The 26,353-nt window shown below is 39.3% G+C and overlaps 1 protein-coding gene across 2 annotated transcripts in view; it reads right to left on the minus strand.

Annotated features, from left to right (window-relative positions):
- The window catches only part of NT5DC3 (5'-nucleotidase domain containing 3), a 402,542-nt gene that overhangs the window by 258,801 nt on the left and 117,388 nt on the right, over window positions 1-26,353 (minus strand). For both annotated transcript variants that reach the window (XM_085653247.1, XM_085653246.1), the window contains exons 5-6: window positions 1,525-1,615; window positions 791-928 (exon numbers count right to left, since the gene is read on the minus strand). In XM_085653247.1, coding sequence (XP_085509373.1) covers window positions 791-928; window positions 1,525-1,615 — 229 coding nt within the window. The remainder of the gene's footprint in view (window positions 1-790; window positions 929-1,524; window positions 1,616-26,353) is intronic.

Genomic DNA, 26,353 nt, shown 5'->3' on the forward strand with positions numbered 1-26,353 from the left:
CACACTCAAAGGCATTCTCCTTCTTGAACACCTTTGTCAGTGCATCATGTGTATTTGTATCAATTAGTGTAGTATCGGGATACATTGTCCGAAGGAATTCTGCCTCTCAATAATGCATGAATCAGGCAGGGTGGTATTTTTGCTGTTTTCTGATCTTCAATTTGATCACTATTTTATACATGATTGCCCAAAAGATACGGGTGTTGGCTGCATGTGAAACAAACTTAATACACACAAAATCTATTTTGATTGATATTCCATTTTCTTAAAACTGCAAGTCAATTTGTGTGCTCTGATATTATTCCATAGCATTGGTTTGGACTAGTACAGTCTGGCTGTAGAAATATAGCCAATAAAATCGCAGGATCTCTGCAGTACACTTCTTCTGCAAACACAAGGGCAGTGCAGCCTCTGTTTTTCAAAAGTATACCTCTGGTATGGATCTTAAAATCGCAGCATTCGTTCCCTCACTAAACAACGCATTGCACATGTAATGACTAACAGTTACATTTATAACCCAGAACTCTAGCATTAGATCATATGTTTCCAACATTGGCCTTCTCCTTATTAGAACTTAATCACAGCATTGGTACCCACTTTCCACCATGCATTCCACAACGGGTTCTTTTAGAAGGGTTATTGTTTAAAACAATTGAAGGAATGTAAGAAAAAGACTCATCATTAAAAAATCCTTTCATAAACAAGTCACAGGAAAGTCAGCTTCAAGAAGTATGAATACATTGAATATGGACATCTCTAATTAAGAGAAAACGCAAGAGTGTTGAATTACCTTGACGTCCTTGTAGAGGTGGACAGGCTCATAGTCGATGTTATTCTTTAGAAAGTGTTCATTGGCGCAGGACAGAAGCGTCATCTCTGGTAAGGAGAATATATCCATGAACTGCTTCATCGTGTTCCCCTCGGAGCTCTGCACACAAACAACGCCACGCGTTCCAGAAACATTAATTCAAACAACGTGGAAAACACTTCTCACCAGTCGGGTGAGTGGCTGTTTCCTAAAACACGGGGCAGTTTACAATTCGGAGACAAGCACACGCACATTTTCCCTACCAATACACTGGAATTGTCTACATCTTTGCAAAGAGAAACGTGTATTAACTTTTGAGATTGCAGGTTTTATTTTAGAGGCTGCAAAGTTCTTTCTACCCCAAACACACTCGTCACTAAAAACTCTACAGTAAATCGATGGAGCCATTTCACCTAATTTTCAAACCTTTAGGCAGGCTTGATTTTTACTTTACAACCCTACTCTCCGGCTCAACATCACTAACTCAATTCAGCAACTAGCAGCAAGAAAGAACACACTGATGTGAGACAACCACGGATTCCTCACTGACCTATCTGCCTGGATTAGTTGCCACTCGAAAACAAGCTTCTAGGTAGGACTCATTTGAGAAAGTGGAACAAGTAAACTGTTTTATAGGACAGTAAATATGCTGGATGAACACAAAAAGTGACTGCTTCTACTTGAGAATCACAGCTAGTGTAAGTTATCCAACTCACCTTTCCGTAGAAGTCACTCATTTGTTCTAAGGGGACGTGCGAACCTTCGTACATTTCGATCACTTGTTCATCTGGGACGACTTTAAGTCCCCTGGTGAAATAAAAACACAAGTCACTACAAAGAGCATTTTAACTCCAGTCTACAAAAACCAAACCTGAGTAAATTTGACAAAAACTGAACTGATGAAATATCAGTAACTAGAACATCCTTTGAGGAGGAAGCTACAGCGGCAAGTGCATCTTCTACAGAGAGCCGTGCATAACCTACAGGCCACAGGGTCGAATCATGGCACATCATCCCTTCCAAGGTTAGTAAAATAGGTCAACTTCGCTTAGAGCGAGTAACATCTGTAGTCACAGAATAAAAAAATAGCAAACACATGTGACCGTAAGCAGTTATATCGTTTAAAAAAACCTTGAAAAAAGCTGCTACGTATCCAGTGCCAGCCACACCGCGTGTTCTGTTAATTCATGAAGTCATAATAATCGCACACTCAAAAATCAAATAAATGTATAGATAAAAACAAAAACCAGTTACCACAAATATTAATGACAGTAAGCAGAAGCACTAGCTCAAAGAGCAAACATTCAAATATGAAAGCCTGCTCTTAAAAAATTTTTTTTAAAAAAAAAACAAAACTATATATATATATATATATATATATATATATATATATATATATATATATATATATACACAAATTTAGAACTCTTTTATTATATTATGCTCATCACATGATATTTGCACGGATACAATTCTGTTCCTATAGTACATACATTGCAAGGTAAAGGCTTCCTGTAGTTAAGGCTCCCCGTACAGTATGTCGTATCTGTAATAAACGGGGGCGTTTTTACAGCCAAACTCCAACAAGCCCTTCAGTCTACAAGTCCCCCCGGCACACGGGACAGTCCTTGCCACCCTCCACCCCACCCTCAGAATCCTCTATATTCCTGCCAGGTCCCCCACACCTGCTATTATAACAACCAATGGCCTGCCCTGCGATACACCTACTCATATAATGCCGACATTAACAGGGTTTCAATCCTTTCTGATTCCCTAAATTGTGTTTCCTATCACTACTCCCAAGTCGTGGTGTATCAATTTAAAAGTGTCAAAAAAACCATTATAGCACCACTTCTACCCAAAGTGGACTAGAAAAAAGGTGAAGGGAGAGAAAGAGCACCTCACGGTGGTAACACCAAGAGGGGTTGCTGGTTGGTACTCATCGGCATACACACTTCTCATCATAGGTTGCTCTTACTCCGTGTGAACAAAAATTATAATGTACCGATATATAATCTCAGTGTAGTGAAGTGGTGAAAAGAATAACAGTGCCGAGTGCTTTTATACGTGCCAAATGGACCCCAGTGAGAACATGAAAATCTAATTCTCACCATTAAAAAACAGGTAGTGCTTACTAGCTTGCCGTAACTTTATTGAATGCTGTAAGCTCCCACGATTAAAAATGGTTTCAATCAAACCATAATCAATTCTGTAGTGTCAACATGTTTCGTTGCCAAATCATCACGCAACTTCTTCAGGGCTATTGGGGTTCCAAATCAACTTCACATATGGTTCACCTAAAACCTCTGATGGTATAATAAAAAGAAACAACCCTGTTAATGTCGGCATTATATGAGTAGGTGTATCGCAGGGCAGGCCATTGGTTGTTATAATGTATTGAGTGGGGGGCGGCCGTGCTCGTCTTCTTTCCCCCTGTGGCTCCTATTGTGTTAGCCCCCACACCTGCTCCCCTTTCTTCGGGCAGCCCCATCTCTGATAAATCACTTTCTCTGCCTCCAGGCACCAATCGAGGTCCGACATCCAATCACTCAGCCTAGGAGGCTCAGCCCTACCCTACGCCCTGGCTATATTACGTTCTGCCACCCCGCTGCCAGTGCGAGACATATTTTCAGGTATTTGGACCAATCTTTCTCTCCCACTACTGCCAGCAGCAGCCATTTGGCACACAGTGCGACGATAACCGATAGCACTAGGGACATTACCTCAATTCTCCCCCCAGTATTCTGTTTTTTGGGGCACGCCCTGAGAATGTGGAAATAGGTTCCCTCCTGAAAGCAGCCTCTCAAGCAATCAGAATTGGTTGCCCTCCCCATTTTTGCCAACCAAGTGCGAGAAGAATGAGTGGCGTAAAAGCCAAAGCTGAATTAGGCGGAACCTAGCTCGGATGGCTATCTCTCGGGGGCTTTGGATCGCCTCCAACCAATCCTCATCATCCAGGTCTCCCAGATCCTCCCCCAACTAAACTAATGGGTCTGGGGAATTATTATCCAACTTACGGTATACAACCGAGATCTTCTGCTGCAGGTAAGGAGACAGACCTCCAGAGGAGAGGACTCCGGCAGTTGTTCCCCCTACAGCAAATGCCCCCGTAGAGCGTACCCAAGTTGTAAGTATTTAAATCCCTCAGTTTCCCTCAACTGGAATGCTTATATTTTGCCATTTGCTTAACAGCTAGGGCTGTCGACTTTGAATCTGGAGAACTTGGTTCGAGTCTCGGCAATGACGCTGAACATATTGTTATTCTGGGCAAATCACTTAATCTCCCCGTGCCTAACAAAAATTACTGTATCCTCAGCGCAACTGGTGCTATGTAAAGCGCTATGATACCCGATTTGGGTCAAGTTCGCGCTATATAAAACTGTTACAAATTATATATATATATATATATATATATATATATATATATATATATATATATATATATATATATATATTTTACCTACTGGCGGTCGCCAGTAGGTAGTTATAGTTAGGACCCTGTTTCCATAGGAAATCCGCAACATTCTATTTGGAATAACTTTGGCGCCGGTCGACGAATCCTCGCGAAATTTTCAAAATAGGTGGGGCGCTACGCTCCGCTCCTACCCTGAAAGTCTCGGGGGGATTCGTCAAGCGGGGGCTGAGAAAAAAGGGGGGTCCCAAAACGCGTTTTTCCCATGCATTTTTCCATAGGACCTTTAGACACAGCTACAGCCCGAACGGCTGAACAGAGTTACTTGAAATTTGGCAGAGAGGTTGTCCTCAGGTCAAGGAAGTGCCTTTTGTAGGTCTGGTGTAAATCTGTTCAGTAGTTCCTGAGAAAATAGCATTTAAATCAATATATATATATCTGTGGCAGCTTACGGTGCGCTTACCGTGCGCTTACGGTAAGCTTACCGTACGCGTACGGTGACGTGCGCGAGCGCGATTCTGATTGGCTGTTAGATCTTAGTAAACATTCGAATCGGTCGAAACCAGGAAGCGGTGGCCGCCATTTTGTGTGTTTCACACAGAAAAAAAAGGGTGATAACTTGAAAAGGGGGCAAGGAGGAGAGTTACAGACCCCCTAACATTTGAAAGGGGGTCAAAGAAGGACAGAAAAGTACAAAAAAACCATTTATTAATTTTAAAAAAAAATCGCGGGGTACGCGTACGGTAAGCTTACGGTAAGCTTACCGTACGCGTACGGTAGAAAAAAAAAAAAAAAAAAGAGAAATAAAATTCAGATTTAAGTGTTTAGATATTAGGGGGCTTTAAAAAGAGCCGTTGTGTTTATGAAGTGATTTTTTAGTGGTACCTACAAGTAAGTACCGATGCAGAGTCTAAGGTTCAAGAGGAAGACTCTGTTCCCTTCATCATTGAAGTGCACACCATCTCCTCTATAAATGTCTTGCATGTCGTAACGCAAGTTGTTGTGGTAAATGGAACCCATACCATAGTCTCGGAGGAAAGCAGAAACAGATTTGTTGACGTGCTTTCTTGGTTTGTCAATCTGTGGACAGAAATGATTGGACCAGTTCCATTTTTGCCTTTGGCATATGTTAGAAAACACAAAGGCAGTTTTAGGGAAAAGTGAAAACAGTTGTGCAAAGGTCTCCTTCATAAGCATTTCCAGACCTACCCCAGTCAAAGTGCCTAGGTCATTGCCACCACAGTGCACTATTATGAGGTCAGGGTGTTGGATTTGCATGAAGGATTTCACCAATGGCATCAATTGGTGCCACTTTAACCCTCTCTGACCAATCCATTTAATGTCTACATTTGATAAAGCAAGGTCTCTCACCATATCTGTTTTCTCTGCATACTTTTCACTCCAGAAGACATAGCTGTGCCCTACAATCCACACTGTGAACATCTTCAAAGGAGAACTGGATGCACTCAGGAGGTGTAATTCAGTAGAATGGTAAAAAGAAATGAAAGGCAGTTTGGAAATGGAGGCATACATATTTTTTTTAAAAACCTGATTGGCTGTTTCATACCATTCTAGAATAAAAACTAGGCTGTATGTGTAAATTTATAGAAGCATGTTTTGTATTGGTACAGAAAAATGTGTTACCAAAGAACAGTACTATGGATTTGCTGTTAGGTTTGAAAAGTCAAGCACTCCTGCTCTTTGGAAATGAAACATTGTTTGGTGAACTTCTGACCTGACTCTACACAGCAGTGTTTCAAGAGCTGTTGCTATGGTAGCAGGCAGAAGTCAAGTTGGGGGAAGGGTACTAGGCAGAAGTCAAGTTGGGGGAAGGGTACTTTTGGAAAAGGGTTGGTTTTCAACCAATAGAAATGTGTGATTACATTTGAAAAAAAGGGGGAAGCACTGAGATTTGAAACTTACATGTATATGTGTGGAAAAAGAGAGGGAAACTTTGCCATTATCTGGTTCTGCTGAGAGGAGAGAGGTGTAGAGAACAGAGATCCTGGCTCTGATAATCTGCTGTTTGAGTGCCACATTTCTTTCACAACTAACTAATTTTAAAGGTGAGTTTAGAGTTTGAGAGGGGATGTATATGGTAAATTAAGAAATGAATAATAGAATTGGAATTCCTTTTGTTGAAGTTGTGTTTATCATTTTCTGTTTTGGGAGAAATTTAAATGTGAGGAACATGTAAAATAATATGGACTATGTTTTCACGAAAATTTAAGGTGTACTGGTAAAAATAAGGAATACTTTAAGGGTTTGAGGTTGCACTCAGTAATGCAAATACATTCAGCATCAGTGAGGCTGGTTGCCCTTGCTGGAGTGTAGTGAGTCACCCAGGTTACACATGTTGCTGGTCTCAGAAAGCTGTTTGGTATTGCTCTGGTGATTTTACATTTGTATTAGATGGAAAGGGGGAGCCATTTTTTTGTATGCAGAAGCAGACTTAGCACACAGCCAGCTGGTTATCCTGTGGAATCATGCATAGTATTTACAACCGAGTGGGGTTTGAGGTTTCAGTCAGTAATGCAAATACATTCAGCATCACTAAGGCTGGTTGCCCTTGCTGGAGTGTAGTCAGTCACCCAGGTTACACATGGTGCTGGTCTTAAAAAGCAGTTTGGACATGTGCTTTTATCAGAATCTGAAAAGAGGATTCATAATGTGTCAGTCTGTAAAAGTGTTTATCACTTGCCAAAAAAAAAAAGAGTAGCAAGTGTGCTTTCAAATTGGCAAAGAAATTTCGTTTTGTGACTAATGTGAAAACATGACCCTGTGTGTAAATAGGAATTACAGGCAGAGATGTATTGCGTATTGCTCTGGTGATTTTACATTTGTATTAGATGGAAAGGGGGAGCCATTTTTTTGTATGCAGAAGCAGACTCTTAGCACACAGCCAGCTGGTTATCCTGTGGAATCATGCACAGTATTCACAACCGAGTGGGGTTTGAGATTTCAGTCAGTAATGCAAATACATTCAGCATCAGTAAGGCTGGTTGCCCTTGCTGGAGTGTAGTCAGTCACCCAGGTTACACATGTTGCTGGTCTGAAAAAGCTGTTTGGACATGTGCTGTTTTCATAATCTGAAAAGTGGATTCAAAATGTGTCAGACTGTAAAAGTACTTATCACTTGCCAAAAAAGTAGTAGAAAGTATGCTTTGCAATTGGCAAAGAAATTTCGTTTTCTGCCTAATTTCAAACCATGACTCTGTGTGCACACAGGAATTGTTTTTAGATATTTAATTTGTGATGGTGTTATTGTGATTTTCACTTGTAGGAAAGGGGTACATAGTATTTTAAGATTTGAAAAGATCATAAAAAATGTAGTAATATATTTAAATAAAATAAAGGAATTTTTTTTTAGTTTTTTTCAGGTATTGCTAAAGAGCAGTGAACAAAATTTAAGATGCCTACAAAATCCAGACTAAAGAAAGACTACAAAAAAAACCTATATTTGAAGACAACTGGAGGACCTAAGTTAGTTGGAGATGCTCATGTTGGGAAAAAGAACAAATCTTCTGGTAAGCAGACAAAAGATTTTTTAAAGAACATCTTCAAAAAAAGGAAAAATGTACAAAATGTCTGTACTGGAAAGAATGTTTTCAATAGAAAAAAACAGGAAAAAATTGAGAATTTAGTTAATGCAAATATACCTTCTGCAACAACAAAGATTAACTTAAACAGAAAAACAGCGTTTAAAGAGATACGTAGAAAAATGTTTCAGAGAAGAGTTATGTCCAATTTGATAAAGGATGTGAAGAAATATAAGCAAAAGGCAAAATATTACAAGAGAAAAAAAGAAATTGAAGCCATTGCAGCAAAGGCATTAGAATTAAAAAGGAAACTATTCATTTTAATTTTGAATAGGATGCGTACATTAGATAAACTGGTTAATGTACTGAAATCACAAAGCAAATGGAAAAGAGTAGTGAACAGAACAAACTTTTGTAAAGTGTTTTTAGGAAAATGGATGCATAGTTCAAGTAGTGAACCTTTTTTTAATGAAGAGTTATTTTCAAAGTAATAGTTTGCTGCATGCAGTTGACACCAGAGGTCGTGCTTATGAAGTGAAAAATGGTTGCATAATGGAGAAGGAGATAATGGTTTCAAGAGATGAGGTACAAGTGATGGCGGATGAGGCTATGGGGAGACGTCCTAAAGCCCCAGTGTACACTTGGAATTGTAGTAGTATTTGCACTGTGCGTCAGGAATCTATTGATAAATTTCGTGAGTTTCTAAGAGAATATAGTAAAAAAAGAGTAAAACAGAAGATTAAGGTGCTTCAAAGTCTAGATCCATGCAGAGTGAGAGAGAATACTGGTTTGCAGGGTCATTCTCTGGCTTGTCTATCTAGAAAAGTGTGTAATAGTGTTTTCCATCATTTTAGGATGCTGGCTGTTCATCATACTGAAATGAGAAAGTTTGTGAGACGATTGTATTTTGCTAAAAGTCCAGCAATAAAGTTAGATGAATTGAATAGGGCTCTGTTCCGTGGATCGGTATCAGATGTAGAGAAGGTTGTTGATGAAATTCAGTTTTGTTACTTTGGTCCTGAACAAAACAGTGCAGAAAAGGACACAGTAAATGAGAAAGAAGTGGAAGAGAATGTAGAACCCTCTGTAAGTAAGACATTTAATGATCACATAACAAAATTTGAAAAAATCTCTAATGAAAGACCAAATATTACTTGTATTTGTTGCCGCAGAACTCATTATAGAAAACAAACTAGGAATGTTGATCTCTACAGAAAGAGTGAAAATGAAGATAATTATAAGTGGAAAGATTTTGCCACATATATATTTCTAGAAAATTGTTTTGAATTGGGTGAAGATCAGCGTATTTGTAAATACTGTTACAACAAGTTAGAGGAAAATAGAATGCCGACCAGAGCTGTACATAATAATTTAGAATTGGATGCTATTCCTGCTGAACTTTCTGAATTAAATACATATGAGTCTATACTTATTCAATGTGTTCATCCGTTCCAGACCATAGTACGTATGGAGCCCAAAACTGGTAAATTACCTCCTTCAGATTTACTGAGAGGTTTAAAAGTTAGAGTGGTGTATTTGCCCTTGGATTTGAAAAAAAATATGGAAACTATTGATGCGGATACTTTGGAAACTGAACCATTAGTTATTCTGGTTAATGGTGTACCTACAAAGAATAAGAAGATTTGGCAGGAGCTGGTAGATGTACGGAAAGTACAAAGAGCAAATTTGTATTTGAAAAGGAATAACAAATGGTATGAATCAAATTATATAGAAGAAGAAGAAGAAGATTTACAAGAAGACACAGAAACATCAACTGGATAAATTGAAAAAGTGGACAAGTCAAAGGAAGAAGAAATTTATGAACATTTTAGCATACATCCTCTTCATTCAAAAGAAGTTATGGGAGACAATATTGATCTGTTTCAGATGAAGAAAGCAAAAGGAACTCCCGTGAGTGTATGGGAGGAGAGCTTGGAAGCTCGATGTTTTCCCCAGCTGTTTCCTAAAGGAAAAGGAGGACGATACGATGAACGTCCAGAACAGATTCCAGCTTCTGAGTATCGGACTACAAGACTATATGCTGAAGATCCCAGATTTCGACAAAGTATTCCTTATTTGTTCCATCTTTTATTTGAAAGCGACTTGTCTGCACTGTCTTATGCAGTATATCACATTTTAAAAAGTGGAGTACATTTACAAAATGTGTCTGCTAAGGATTTTATGGAGAAAGTGCAGCACCGAGATGATCATTTGGAAACACAACTGATCAATCTGATGGCTTGTCAGCGTGGGACAAATGAATATTGGTACAGACGCCATGGTGAATTAAAATGCATGTTACGGAATTTAGGGACACCAACATGGTTCCTTACCCTAAGCTGTGCTGAGTACGCTTGGGATGATTTACTGGATTTTCTACAAGAGGCAAATTCAAACATTAAAAACATCGAATACAAGACAGCAGGAGAACTGTGCTCATTGGATCCGGTTAATGTTTGCAGATATTTCAATCATAGATTTGAGGCTATGATGTCCTTCATCTGCAATAAAAAAATCCACCTCTTGGAGAATTAGTGGATTTCTTTTGGAGAAAAGAGTACCAGGCAAGAGGTGCTCCTCATATTCATATGCTGTTGTGGATCAAGGATGCCCCAAAGTTTGGAACAGATGCTGATGAAGCAGTGTTATCTTACATTGAAGAATATGCAACATGTGCTATACCAAAAAGCACAGAAGAGAAAAAGTTAAAGGAGCAAGTTTTACGTTTCCAAAGTCATCGGTGTGGAAAATACTGTCGACGGAAATACAAGAGCAAAGAAAAATACTACACTAAATGTCGATTTGGATTTCCTAGACCTGTTCTTTCAAATGGAAGAGTAAACAGTTTTATGTCATCTGTGAGACATACTATCACAAGAAAATCACCTAAGAATACCTACAACCTTAAAAGAAAAGAAGAATCAAAAAATATAAATGACTACAACCCAGTAATTTTATCCATGTGGAATGCTAACATGGATATACAGTATGTAGCTGACAATTCCATTGCTGTTGCTCGATATGTAACGTCTTACATTACTAAATCTGAAAAAACTGAATTGAAAGAAATGTGGGAAGAGATTTCTCACGAGAAGACTGTCAGTAAGAAGCTGTACAGTTTCAGTTTAAAGATGTTATCGCATCGAGAAATTGGATCCTACGAATGTTCAGATAGGTTATCTTCTGCAAGTCTCTACTCGAAATCAAGAAGAAGAATTTGGGCAAGTTTAGGCCTTGCAGCAATGAGAAATCGGGTACTGAAATCTGTTGGAGAAATTGAATATTTGGCCGAGAATGACCCAGAAAGTACAGATATTTTGAAATCAAACATGTTGGATACATATTATCCAAAAAGAAGTCATCATCTGGAGAACATGTGTCTCTATGAAGTGCTGCAGAACTACATTTATTCACGGAAAGCCGCAGAAGACATCAACAATGGAAAATATAAAGTCATTGGTGAGGAAGGATGTTTGGTGAAGCAAACAAAAGGAAGTTTGATAAATCACAGGAAGCTGAGTTGCGACACTACTGTTTAAACCATGGCGTACAGAGGATGAACTACTGGGAGAATTTCAAAGCTATGAAGATTCTTTTAATGCTTGCAAAGACAGCATACAATGCAGTACATTCTCAACTTATCTGCAAATGTTAAATGAAGAAATTGAACAGGAAACTACAATTGCAGCTGAAGTAGCTAGAGACAGTTCTCAAGACAGCCAAAGTTCAGGAACACTCAGTCAAGATCCCCTAGGACAACCAATCGTTGAAAATGAAGCATCAATAGCCATGAATGAAGTGGAAACGGCTATGAATCAAGCTCAAGAAGAATTTATAGACTTACAAAATTTGGAAAGACAACTGAATGAAGAGCAGCAACAAATTTATGAAGAGATCAGAAGCAAAATTGATCACGGATTTCTACATGAAAAAAAAGAGTGCTCATGCACATCATTTCATCCAATCAGGATGTATGTAAGCGGACAAGCTGGAACTGGAAAAAGTTTCCTAATAAAAGTCATCAGAAGCTACCTACAGCAAAAAACTGATTCTACTTTGTCTTGTGTGGTTACTGCTCCAACTGGGTTAGCAGCATATAACATAAAAGGAATCACCTTACATCGTTTGCTAATGTTACCAGTGGAGCATGAGAACAAAATACAATACAACAAGCTAACTGGAGAAGCATGCTTGGAAGTTTCAAGAGTATTGAAGAAGATGAAAGTTCTCATTATTGATGAGGTAAGCATGGTATCAAACTTAATGCTTGCCTTTGTGCATTTAAGAATGCAGCAAATTCTAAGGACAGACTATGACGTGTTATTTGGTGGAAAACATGTCATAGTTTTTGGGGATCTTCTACAGCTTACTCCAGTTAAAGGACAACCAGTGTTTAATACTGTGACACATGAAGACACAAAGAAATCATTGGGAAGCATCGGTAATGCAAATATTTGGTCCTTCTTTGAGTACAAGGAACTTACTACTAATATGAGGCAAGCAAACGATGAAGAATATGGAAGTATTCTGAAAGATATCAGAATTGGACTACTCACAGAAGTTGGCAAAAAAGCATTACAGAGTCGGCTGCTACATAATTTATTTCCAAAGGAAGAAATAGTTGCAGAGAAGATATAGAAGAACATTGCAGAAAAGAAAAGTGTCATCTGCTTAATGCCAACTCTACGTGAATGCTCAATATTCAATGAGGAGCTTTTAAAATTGGAAAAGGAAGATATCAGGAAATTGGAAGCAGTGGACAAAATTGAGGATGGAAGAATTACTATCACATTAACAGGCACACTGAAAAATAAATTGGATTCACTAGAGAAGAACATTTCCAAAACAGCTGGATTAGAAAAAAATCTATATGTTTGCATGAACTGTAGAGTATTTTTAAGGAGAAATTTGGATGTTGAAAAAGGTTTAGTTAATGGAGCTATGGGAAGAGTTGTGGGTTTTATTAATTATCAGAAAAAAGATGGAATTGAATGTTTAAAAATAAAATTTGATCAGATAGAAGAAGTTAAAGACATTTGTCGTTGTTCAGTTCGTTTCATGCTTGTGAAAGACTTATATGTACGTAGGAAGCAGTTTCCGTTTTCGCTAGCATATGCTGTAACTATTCACAAGTCTCAAGGATTGACTGTAGATTGTGCTTTTGTGAACATTGGTTCAACTGTGTTCAAAGAAGGTATGGCTTATGTAGCTTTGTCACGAGTGAAAACATTATCTGGTTTATTCATGATAGACTTTGATGACTCAAAAGTTAGTGCTGATACAAATTGTGTAAAGGAGTATAATAGATTAAGAAGAACCTATGCTCCTCATTTAGGTCAGTATCCTGTGTTGGAGAAACGTGTAGTTTCTCGTAAAAGGAGAAATGAGAATATCTGTAATGAAGATGTAGAGAGGAGGAAAAAAAGAGGAGTGATGTAATTGCAAGCAAAAAGAAAAAGGAAAATGAAGAAGAGGTTGTAGGATGTCATTTTGAAAATAGCTCTGGTGTCAACTGCTACGCTAATGTAGTGCTGAATGTTGCATTTTATCTGGAAAGTGTGCAAGAGCAGATAATAGTAAATCAGAGAAAAAGATTCTGTTCTGAGTTGAGTCTCCTTTTTCAAAAGCCGAGTAATGATAAAACTCAAATAGAAAGTGCTACTGAAATTAGAAAACTTTTAGATGTATGTTCAGGACGAACACAGTTTTCTCAAAATGTACTGCAAGACGCACAGGAATTCTTGATGTTTTTTCTTCAGGTACTGGAAGAAGAAGGGGTTCCCATTGAAAATGTGTTTGGTCTCTCTTATAAATGGGAACATAGTTGTGAAAACTGTTACAATACATGTGGCTCTAATGTTGATTCTGAAAGGTTTATTTATTTAACATTGCCAGAAAGTAAAACAGTCACTTTTGCTAAATTAGTTAAAGATGCTAATCATAACATGGAATGCAGTGAGTGTCAATCTAAAATGTTTTCAACGTTACTTTTAAAGGAATACGGACAATATGTAATTTTAATGATGCACCGATGTAAAGCTGATGGTTCAAAATTGGATACTTTAATAAAGAAGTTTACAGGACAGCAATTATCAATTTCAGGAAAAACTTTTGTAACAGTTGCAATAATTTTCCATGAAGGACCTACTGTTACTTCTGGACATTACACAGTTTATCTTAAATGTGAAAAAGGCTGGACACTGTGTAATGATTTCCAATTGATTTTCAAGCAACGTTTGCCTTTTGATTTAGCAAATTCCTATCTAATCTTCCTGAAACCTAAATTTTAGAGAGACTTGGCAAGATGTGTACAAAACAATTTTACCATTTTATTGGATTACCATTGGAATTTTCAAAAAAATGATTTTTCAAATTATCATTTGGCCTAATGGAAAGGTAACCAATTGTAATGTGGACTTTTTAAATTTTTAATGAAACTTTGGAAAACCAAAAATTTAGACAAAATCGGTAACATCTGCACAATTTAAATTTTGGAATGTTATTGGATTGCCATTGGAAATTTATTCAAAAAAGATTTTTAAAATTACTATTTGGCCATGAGGAAAGGTAAACAATTGTATTGTGGACTTATTTAATTATTAATTAATCTTTCGGAAACCAAAATGTTACAGAGAATCGGTGAGATCTGTACAATTTAAACTTTAGAATTTTATTGGATTACCATTGGAAATTTAATCCAAAAAATTTAAAATTACTATTTGGCCTAAAGGAAATGGAACCAGATGTATTGTGGAGTTATTTGAGATATATTTTTGTGATTATACTTCTGAAACAAAAATGTCAGACGGTATTTTAAAGAAATAAGTATTGATATTAGTTGATATTTTTTAGAATATTATGCATTTCTATAATGTTATGTTTAAGTTAAAAGAGATTCTGGGCTTTTTTTATACAATCTTTGAGATTGTTATTTTTTTTTTGCCCGCTGTTAAATGATGAATGCAATTGCTTTCACAATTTATAGTGAAATGCAATATATTCTGAAAACAGCAAAAAAAAGGCAAAAAATTTTTGGGGAAAAACATGTAAATACGTGTACTGTGTAATATATTGATTTATTAAATATTAATACTTTTCTTTTTTTTCAGATTGTGAAAGAAAATTTTCAAAAAAAACCCACCATTTTTTCAAGTAATTTCATTTACATTTTAGTTGAGAGGTAAGGTTGGCTCTTAAAAGAGCCGTTGTGTTCATGCAGGGACAGAGGAAAGGAAGTATGGGAACATTAGCTGGTTGGACATTTGTGCTGATCTATTCTGTTGTTAATGAGGGAAACACTGGTCTCCCTATGAACAATTAGATCATGGCAAAATGAACACCGCATAGTAACCCTACCAAACCGAGGGTTCATTTCCAGAGGTTCAGAAAAAGGTGAATGTGCCCTCACAGATGAAGGGCTCTGCTGAGCTTCCGAAGGAGGACTCGGTTGAGCTGCTGTGGATGTGCTTGCTCGACTTACTGAAGGGTTGCCCCTAGTATGTCGTGCATGTGTCCTAGGATGCACATCCTCAAGGTGTCTCAACATAGTGTGATTCCCAAAGGAATACTTCTTGTTGGGATTACCTCGCGAAAGTACACGCTGGCACAGCTTGCAAGTCACCAAGGCAGCATTGACTTTTTTCTCACCCTCTGGAAAACTGAAATACTCCCATATGAAAGAGCCCTTCTGTTTCCTCCTTCTCTGCCTGATGGTGGTGCTGCTAGCCTCACTCTCAGCAGAAGAGTGCTGTTCTGCCATCGTATCACAAAGACAAGTCAGCTCCTTCTCCTAAGGGATCACAAGCAGAAATGAGGGGAATGGGTGTGGTGTAGGAGAGTTCTAGAACTGAAAGTAGTTTCAACCAATCAAAAGTTGTGTTTCATGATCACATGACCCACCGTGCGCGTACGTTACGCTTACGGTGCGCTTACGGTGCGCTTACGGTAAAAGTGCGCATGCGCGTAAAAAAGACACGCGCTCGCGCGCATGCGCAAAACAGTCACTCTACAACACTTCCGCGTAACGTGCGCGTGTAGCGTACACGCCTACGCGCCCCACGCACAGTACGCGCGGCTATGCAAATTGCGTAACTATACGCAAACAGAGTAGATAAAACATTGCGTAAACTATGTTATACTAATATATCTTACCTGTTTGGTAAAAAAAAAAAAAGAGAAAACTTGATATATTGCATATTTTTTTTTTAAAAAACAGTGTTTTAAGAGAATAAAAAGTTAAAAAAAAACTTGTTTTTTTTAAAAAAAAAAACACATTTAAGATAAGAATTTATAATAAAAAAATCATACAAAATCAATAAAAAAAAATATGGGAATCACATATGTTATAGGTAAGAATTAGCATTTAAAAAACCATACAAATTCACTGAAAAAACAATGGGTTTCACACAGGTTATAGTTAGAAATTAGCATTTAAAAAACCTTGCAAATTCACTGAAAAAACCATAGGTTTCACACATGTTATAGTTAAGGATTAGCATTTAAAAAACCTTGCAAATTCACTGAAAAAACCATAGGTTTCACACATGTTATAGTTAGGAATTAGCATTTAAAAAACCTTGCAAATTCAGTGAAAAAACCATAGGTTTCACACACGTTATAGTTAGCTGGACATTTCACTCGTAAAAAACCAATGACATTTTCCCGTTATAGTTAGTTAAGCTAACTATAACTCGCGCGCCCGCAATGCACTGCTGATGACGTCACATATTACATCACTCATGACATGGTCAGGGACATCACTCATGACATCACTGATGACATCTCAAATGACATCACTGATGACATCACTAATGACATCATCCAGTGAATGTGTGTTTTTCTGAAAATTAAATATGTTTTATATATGTATATCTCAAGGTCGATGGAAGAATAAATGGGTATATAAGTGTCTAAATGGATGATTTGTTTTTGAAAAATTGATTGTGTAACTGACTGATTAAGTGTATCTTAGTGAATACATGGCTTAGTGAGTAATGTTTAAATATGTAAATATCTGTATCAGTCTCTCACTTTGTGTATAAGTGGCTGCATGGGTTGGTGAGTAGCTACATGAGTGTCTATATAGGTTATTAGTTGGTTTTTTGAGTATCAGTGTCTATATGGTTCGGTGGGGGGTATTACGTAGTGCATAGGTGCATGAATGAGTGACTCACTGTTTGTATGTGTTGAAGACAGCATATGTGCAGGACTGTATGGGTGGAAGAGTGTGTGTGTATGGGTGTGTTAGTGAGTGAATGGCTGTCTCAATAGTGTCTTTATGAGTAACTACATATGTTTTAAACTAGTATATGTGACTATTGGTGTATATAAGTGAGTATATGTGAGAGTGAGAGATTGAAAGAGTTCCTGTATGAATAAGTATGTGTTTCTATAAGTGATTGTTTAAAAGACTAAGTATGTGTAAGTTTCTGTAGAAGTAAGTGTGGTGGTGTGTGTATAACTGTATATGCAAGTAAATGTATGTTTCTTTCTTTTTTTCATGAGTGACTATGTGTGTCAGTAAATCTGTGGATGAGTGGCATTGTGTAACAGGATGTATTGGTGTATGAGTACATATGATGTGTGAGTACACGAATGAGTGACTGTACAGGACTGTTGGTGAATGAGTGGATGTTTATGTGGTTCTTAGAATTATTGAAGAGGTTGTTGTAATTGGTATTGGTATGTCCATTTTTTTGAAAATTTCAGTCTCTATTTTTGAATGTGTGTATCAAAGGTTATATTAGGGTGAGAGGAGATCTGCCACTCCATCACATGGATGATGTCATCAGTGATGTCATCAGTGATGTCATTTGAGAGGTCATCAGTGATGTCATGAGTGATGTCACTGACCATGTCATGAGTGATGTAATATGTGACGTCATCAGCAGTGCATTGTGGGCGCGCGAGTTATAGTTAGCTTAACTAACTATAACGGGAAAATTTCATTGGTTTTTTACGAGTGAAATGTCCAGCTAACTATAACATGTGTGAAACCTATGGTTTTTTCAGTGAAATATATATCTACTGGCGGTCGCCAGTAGATAGTTATAGTTAGGACCTATTTTTCATAGGAAATCTGCAACATTCTATTGGGAATTTCTTTGGCGCCGATTGACGAATCTTCGCGAAATTCTCCAAACTTTTGGCCAGCTCTGCTCCTATCCTGAAAGTTTCGTGGTGATTCGTCAAGCGGGGGCAGAGAAAAAAGGGGGGTTCCAAAACACGTTTGCCCCATGCAATTTCCCATAGGATCTGTTGTCGCAGCTACAGCCCGAACCGCTGAACGGAATGACACCAAATTTGGCAAAGCGGTAGTCCTGAGTTCGGACTCGTGCCTTTTGCATATTTGGTGTGAATCTGTTCAGTAGTTCCTGAGAAAATTAGGGTAAAAAAGTTAGTGATATCTATGGCCGCGGAGGATCCGCGGACACTACCCGCACCGTACGCGAACCGAGCGCGCACCCTCCCGATCGCGCACTGAATGCTAACATGCTGCTCCCTATGTGGAAAAGCAATCTGCTTTGCTCCATTGAAGCCGCGAGGCTTCCGCCCTGTCATTGCAAACTACAGTGTCCCGGTGTGGGCACCCCAGGACACTGCAGGAGCCGACCCTGGGGGGTGGCGGTCCCCAGGGCCATCATTGGCTCGGGGGGGGCCGCGCGGCTCCCCTGCCACATAATTTAAAGCCCCGGGGGGGGGGGGTGGTGGTCCCCGGGGCTTGGTGGTCCGTAACGGACCCCCTATTTTAAATAATTAGTGCCCCGGGGAGGTGGCGGTCCCCGGGGCGTGTGGGGGGGGCTCGAGCCCCCCTCACACAGGTTTTTTTGTTTTTTTTTTAAAACCATACAAGCCCCGGGGGGTGGCGGTTCCCGGGGCTGCGGGGGGCCTCTGAGCCCCCCCTCCCAACTATAATGAAGCCCCGGGGGTGGCGGTCCCCGGGGCTGGGGGGGGGGGGCTGAGAGTCCCCCCCACGTATTTCTGAAAAGCCCCGGGGGCGGCGGTCCCCAGAGCTGGGGGGCCCCTCTGGGCCCCCATTACCATTAAAAATTGCCCCCGGGACTTGGCCCCCCGGGGGCTAATTGTAAACGAAGCGCGGGTGGTCGCGCTTCGGTTTTTTTTCGGCAGCGGGATGCGGACCCTACGCGCATCCCGCGGTTTTTAAAAAAACAAATGCATTTTTTGGGGGCCTTGGGGGTCCTTGTGGGACCCCCCCCCCCGAGCAGGCCTAGGGGGTCAGGAAGTTTCTACCCTGCCCCCTTGTCGCGTTTTGCGCCTTTTTTCGGTTTTCTTGTGCCTCGGTTCTACCGAGGCACAAGATGGCTGCCAACACTTCCTGATTCAGAGTGTTGGCAGCCAATTAGCATTCAGCTCGTGCTCGGGAGGGTTCGGGGAGGGTGCGCGGATCCTCCGAGGCCATAGATATACATGTACTTTTAACTTCAATTTTCTCAGGAACTACTGAACGGATTTACACCATTTAAGCAAAAGGCACGAGTCTGAACTGAGGACTACCTCTTTGCCAAATTTGGTGTCATTCCGTTCAGCAGTTCGGGCTGTAGCTGCGTCAACAGGTCCTATGGGAAAATGCATGGGGAAAACGCGTTTTGGGACCCCCCTTTTGTCTCGGCCCCCGCTTGACGAATCACCGTGAAATTTTCAGGATAGGAGCGGACCGGAGCTGGCCAAAAGTTTGGAGAATTTTGCGAAGATTCGTCAATCGGCGCCAACGTTATTCCAAATAGAATGTTGCAGATTTCCTATGGAAAATAGGTCCTAACTATATCTACCTACTGGCGACTGCCAGTAGGTAATATATATATTTACAAAAGAGTAGAAAAAGAAACAGACACAGAAGGTAAAGTTACTTACCTGTAACTGTAGTTCTCCAGTATTGGCATCTTTCACAGAAGCATATGCTTGAATCACTTCCTATTGTCGAATCAGAGTCTCACGGTATAAATAGAAAGCAGTACTGTGTTATACATAGACTAAATAGGCTGTAAAACAGCCTATTTAGTAACCAATTCATATCATTAAAATAAAAATCAGCCTGTTAACCACTCCCTTAAGAGGCAGCCACACTTCAGATTTTTAACCACAAGTGCTCATTATAACATTAACCTAGAAACGGTGAACCTCTAAGGGAGGAGGGTGGGTTGCATGTGAACCTATGAAAGATGCCCATATTAGAGAACTACAATTACAGGCAATTAACTATTTTCCTTCAACAGTACTGGATCTTTCATTGATACACATCGTGAATCAGAATAGTAAGCAGTTGAACAATAAGCACGTTAGAATCATTATCACAAATGGGTAGGAAAAAATAGGTATACATGAGGCTCACCCCACTGGAACAGATGCTGTAAAACTGCTTCACCCGCTGCTGTGTCGTTCTGTGCTGTTGAGTCCAAACAAATGTTGGGTAAATGTGTGTTTATTCTTCCAAGAAGCTGCTCTACAGATGTCTTGCATAGACAGTCCAGCAAAAAGAGCTGTAGATGTAGAAACACTTCTAGTCTAATGTGCTCTCCCATATCTTGTTAAAGGTCTACCTGCTTTGTTATAGCAAAACAATATGGCTGCTGAAATCCAACCTGCTATGCTCTTGTTTTGAGAGGGCACAAACTTTAGGAGAAGTACCATATACTACTAATAACTGGTCAGTCTTCCTTAAGGCACCGGTTCTAATAAGATAACATTTGAGGGATTCTTTAACATCTAGTGTTTGCAATGTTTTCTCTGCTGTGACTTTGGGGTTCTGAAAGAAAGGTTTTAATACTACTGGCTCATTAAAATGCAATTACGATTGTACTTTAGCAATAAAACCTGGATTTCTTCTTAAGATGACTCAACCCTGAACTGCATTTAGGGCTCTTTAATGATGAAAGCTTCTTTCTCATACTCTCTTCTTTCTGAAGTGAGCGCAAGCAGTACCCCAGTTTCCAGAAAACACATTTTATGTGTGCCTTATGAATGGGTTCAAAGAGTCTCTTCATTAGCGTGCTAAGACGGTATTCAGTTGCCAATGAATTGGAGGAAAAGCTCAGAAAAGTCCTTTTGAACATCCTTTAATAATTATATTTGACCACAAAGATGAATTATTCAAAGATCTTCTATAGCGAGAGATGGCTGCAAAATGCACCTTGACAGAAGAAAGAGTCAGACCTGTTCTTGATAAATGTAACCGGTACAACGGTAATATCGGTTGCGGTTACGAAGAAATTTGATGAATATTGTTATCCAGACACTATAAACAAAAATGTTTCCACTTAACTGAAAAGTTGTATTAGTTGATTCAGCCTCTGTCTTTATCAAGGATTTGTTTACAATCCTATAGGATGTATACATTTGAGAACTCACTGAATTCAGGAGGCAAGCTGACAAGTTCAAGAATTTCAGGTCTGGATGAGGTACCTGGGTGTTGTTCATGGTGGGAATATTGGAGATTGGCTTCAACTTCATATGCTTTGTCTCCGATAGGAGAAGTAGCGGTGAACCAATATTACTTGGGTCACCTTGGAGCTGTTAGAATGATCCAGTAAGGTTCCCTCCTTATCTTATTAAAGACTTTCAGAATCATGGCTATCGGAAGGAAAGAGTAGGCAAATATTTCCTTCTATGATACTGAAAAAGCATTACCCTGGTGCCAACTTGCGTAGAATTGGAACTTTCAATTTGGAGCTGTTGCAAAAAGGTTGAGGTTCAGTTTCTCCTGTTATGCAAAGATCTTGTTGAGGGCTTCTTGGTTGAGCTCCCATTTGTGTCAAGAAGATGTCATCAAGCTTAATGTGTCTGCCCACTGGTTCTGATTGTTGGGGACTATTTAAGCTTTCAGATGTACTTGGTGCTTTAATGACCATTCCGAAATCCTTTGTGCTTCGAGAGATAAGGGACAAGATCTTGTTCACCCTTGTTTATTTAGTGCGTTGTTGCAGTGTTGACGGATGTATCAGGAATGAAAAAACAGCTGTTTTTGACAGAAAAGCCTGAAGGCTTAGTGCGAGTGCTCTTAATTCTAGAAGATTGATGTGGTGAATGTTTTCTCGGGCCGTCAATTTCCAGCTGATCTCCATATCCTGCAAATGAGCTCCCCAAACTTTTAAGGAAGCATCCATTCTTATAACAAATTGTGATATTTGAACCAAGAATAAAATCCCTGTCAAAAGGTTAGATCTTGTGTCTGCCAAGGAAGAATATTTCTCATTCTCAAAGTGGTTTATTAATTCATTAAAAAATCCTTTGGTTTAAATCCACTGTTAGTCTAATTATTCCTGGAAAACCTTTATTCGTAGGCAGCAGAAAGGAATTAAAGTGATGCACAATGACATTATCCCTTGTATAGATTTGTAAAGGCATACTGAAATGGGCTTTCTTTTTAGAAATCTGTCTGCCAGTTGAATCTGTTTGCAGCATCTCTCTATTGCCGGGTATGCCTCATTGTCTATGGTGTCTAGAACGGCACAAAGCAACGTAATGTTTTAAGCCAATCTCCATGACTGGCTGTTAAAGGCTCCTTCTTGTCGGTCTGCAAAGAAGTCAACCACGGCTTGTTTGCAAATATTCAGTCAATTGGGCCTTACATTAAACAGGCAAGCCTTGGTTGAATTCTTTGCGGACCGACAAGAAGGAGCTTTTACCAGCCAGTCATTGAGGTAAAGAAACACTTTATGGCCCTTTTTCCTAAAAAAAACTGCAATTGGAGCAAGACATTGTGCAAAGACACAAGGAGCAGATTTCAGGCCAAAGTGAAAACTTTGAATTGATAATGGCTGCAGGTCATCAAATATTTCAAATATTGCTGGTGTTTTGGATGTACAGGAATATGAAAATAAGCATCTTGGAGATCCAATGCTGCTATATAAGGTCCGTAAACAAGGAGCTGCAGACTTTCTTGTAGTGCGACCATGTGAAATGACTGTTTCTTGCAGTATTTGTCTAGTTCTCTGAAGTCCAAGCTAGATCTCGATTATCCAGATTTCTTCATCATTAGGAAAAAGAGGGATTACAAGATTAGAAAGCCAATTTGTTTTGAAGAAAGAGGTACATTTTCGATAGCTCCCTTGTTTATCATTGAGATAATTTCCAATTGCAGTAAATGAAGATGGGAGGGAAGTTTTCTCTGGAGTAGAGTATAAGGAGGTCTTTAAATGAATTCCAAAGTGTGGCGGCATTGCACTAGGTCGAACACCTAACGGTCTGTAGTAATACATTTTCAATTTGAAAAGTAATTGGTTATATGCCCTCCTGCAAACTTTTGCTTTACCACTTTTGACATGTCATTACCTTCTGGCAGAGTCTTTCGTTTTAGGTCCTGGTTTCCTTCGCGGAACTTGCTTTGAGTAGGCAGCTGAAGGTGGTGGTCGGTATTGTTGTTGCTGTTGATATTGCTGATGACCAGATTGGTGGTCACATTGATATGGCTGATACTGGTATGACTGAAAACCTCCTTCGTAAGGTAACTGTCCTCTCCCTACAGTCACTCAAAAGGGCTGATGCCTTTGCTATAAAATACCAAGTGATCTGGAATTATCAGTATCCGGCTTAATCTACTGTAGTGTATTGTCTATATGTTTGCCAAAGAGTGCTTCCCAGTCATAATGCATGTCCAGACGTCTGCTTTGGATTTCAGGTCTGAACAATGTTGATTTAAACCATCCCTGCCATTGGAGGACAGCTGCTCCTGCTAGCTGTCGGAAACCTGTAGATCCTATATCTAAAGCACAGTCGATCGTTTCCCATAATGCATTTTCCCCTTTAAGAAGACATTTCTTAGTTTCTAATTGTTTTTCTTCTGGTAAAAAGTCAATTTAAGCACCAATGCCGGACCAAATTTGACAAACCTTGTGTCCAAGAATGGCTAAAGAGTTAACCGCTCCGACTGTGGTTGAAGCCATGGTTGATAAACTTTTTCCTATATTATCCAGGTGCCTTCCTTCACAGCCTGGAGGAGTGGTGCATGATGCGGATGGATTTCATGCACACGTTGACCTGCCTGAATTACTACATATTCAGCTTTACGGTGTCCAAATGTAGGAAACTGGGTTACTAGTTGTGCAGGAGGTCAGGTCTGAGCAGGTAATAGGTCCACAATTTCTCCTTACTAGGAACCAAGCACAATCAAACTGGGCACAAATGTTTCATAACAGTTTCATATCCAACGTAACATTGAAAGGGAAGCAAAATTGCCCTCTAAGGCATATTTCCCACTATATACATAATACAGTGTCACTGCAGACAAAACAGTAAGCCATACTGTCTTTACCTTTGAATGCCCACTAATATTATAAAGGCTATCCCTGGTCAACATTTATCCCTGCAGAATCCCCTCTGCACCAGACTACCTGTGTGCAGTTACCAGGCTGCACACGACAGTAGTTTCCCACCTGCAGCTCACAGGTGTATGACACATGTGCACACTTGTTCATGTGTAACCAGCCAGGTGTCCCTTACCTTTGCTGTGTTGCATTGGCCATATCTTAAAAGGTGGGCACTGGCAGTAAACACAAGCAGTCCATGAATCATGTGATTACCATGGGTGAGACAAAGGTAGTGAGATTCACCAACAGTAAAAAGTCCAAAACCAGGCAAAACATCTGAGCGTACTAAATAGGCAGAACCCATTTTTCAACACCCGTGAGACAGGCTGGAGTGTTGTCTGGTGCATTATACTTATTATCCAGATGAGGAATGACTGCTGATACCGTTGCAGAATTCTTCATTATTTTAAATTCCTCATTACAAATAAAATCTATACTGGGACTCTCTTATCTACTTCTGTGATGGCGCTTTAAAATCATACAGAAAGTAAAGCAGTCAGTTTGCTTCACTGGAATGGGTCTGTCAAACCTTTTGAAAGTCCTTTCCACAAGTGCATGAAATCCACCATTATCGTCCACTGGTAAATCAGCTTGTTGAGGAGCAAGTGGTGGAGAAATGGAAACTAAATAATCATCCCAGTCTAATCCCATATCTTGGTCCTCATGCACATGCCCTCATGGCCATAATCTAAATCTGTGTCTTCACGTGTCGATGGTGGAATAATCTTTGGTTGTGGTATTTAAGATTTTAGACACATGATAATATGAAGAGTATGAGGAGTTCTCGTGGTAACGGTTGAACATCCAGAGAACGTGGTGTGGAAGATTGCCTTGGTGATGCAGGTTTTGTGGAAATCTGTCAACATACTTCTCAAATCCCTAACAAGAGCTCTAGGGACCTGCATATTTTGCTCTGGATACTGCTATTCTTCCTCAAAGGGCTCAACTTCATAAATGTATTGAGTTGGTCAAACCCTTCTTTATTCTTGGGTGTTAGGTTGTGCATGGAAGCATTCACCCTCCATGTATTCATCATCTTCATATCTAACATTTGGGTCACTTGGGCTGTATGCTGGGCCAAATAGATCATCATCATTAGGTTTGTCAATATCTAGAAAGTAACTTGGTGGTAAAGGAGACACTTTGCTAGGAGATTTATGCTCCGGTATTAAAGGCATAGGAATATCTTTTTCTAAAATTAGGATAGCTTCTTCAATCATTGACGGTGTTGGAGACAGTGACGTCAATAATGTCTGGTCTTTGGTGATGTGGATGACGTTGTTGAATAAAGAGCCTACGTCTAAGATGTTGTCAATAAATGTGTAGTCATCGCCACGATCGTCGATGTTAGTATCCAAATTTCTGCAGATAAATGATTTTTAAAAGTGTCGTGCAGATTTGTGTAGATGGCTTCATAGTCTTTGCCAATTTAATCATTGAAGATTCAGTTGACAATGTTTTTTAAAAGTAAGAAGTACCTTTCTTGAAAGAGCTGGAGGTTAAGATCTTGACTTTGAAGAATCATCCTCCTTGACATGCTTTGAAAGGGGGCTTCGTTTTTCTGAGAGCCTATGATGACTATTTTTACGCCTTTTATGAGGTTCTTCTTGCATTTGATGATTAGTTGATTGACCTGATGATCGGTCTCTTGTGAGACTTTCTGAGATACCTTCACTTTCCTCACCAGAAACTGGTGTGTCCTTGGATTTAAGTTTTTGAAGCCAAACAGTAGCCTACCTTCTCTATCCTTTAGGGTCTTGGTGAAAAAACTGTCCAGATCTAACAATCTCACCTTATAAGAAGGTGAAGGCAATATATGGATTACCTGTGAAGGTTTTCTGAAAAAAAACTGCAGAGGAGTCACAAAGCCTGAAAGGGCTCTTTTTAGCAGTTTCTGACATAGTGTTCTATCAATCTCGGCACTCCGCCTGAAAATAAACAAATCCATGGAGAATTTCAATTGGATATAACAACGTAAAAGAGAGGGGCTCTTTGCCACAAATAGGGGTAGAGCACCAATAGACAAAAGTCAAGAGAAGAATTCCCCTATTTGGCACATCATCAGGTGAACTAAAAGATTCTTACCCACACCAAACCATTCACTCACCAGAACAAGCACCCTTGTCTTAACCACATGTGGACTCGTAATTAAAAATTTCTATATTTTATTAGAAACAATGACATAATAAAACATTTCTTTATAGCAATCACAAGACAGTAAAATCTGCGCCCAATGTTATAGTTGTTGGACAGTTAGAAAATAAAGAAATTA

This window comes from Triturus cristatus, chromosome 4_1, assembly GCF_964204655.1.
Source record: "Triturus cristatus chromosome 4_1, aTriCri1.1, whole genome shotgun sequence".
In the NCBI taxonomy this organism is placed as follows: Eukaryota; Metazoa; Chordata; class Amphibia; order Caudata; family Salamandridae; genus Triturus; species Triturus cristatus.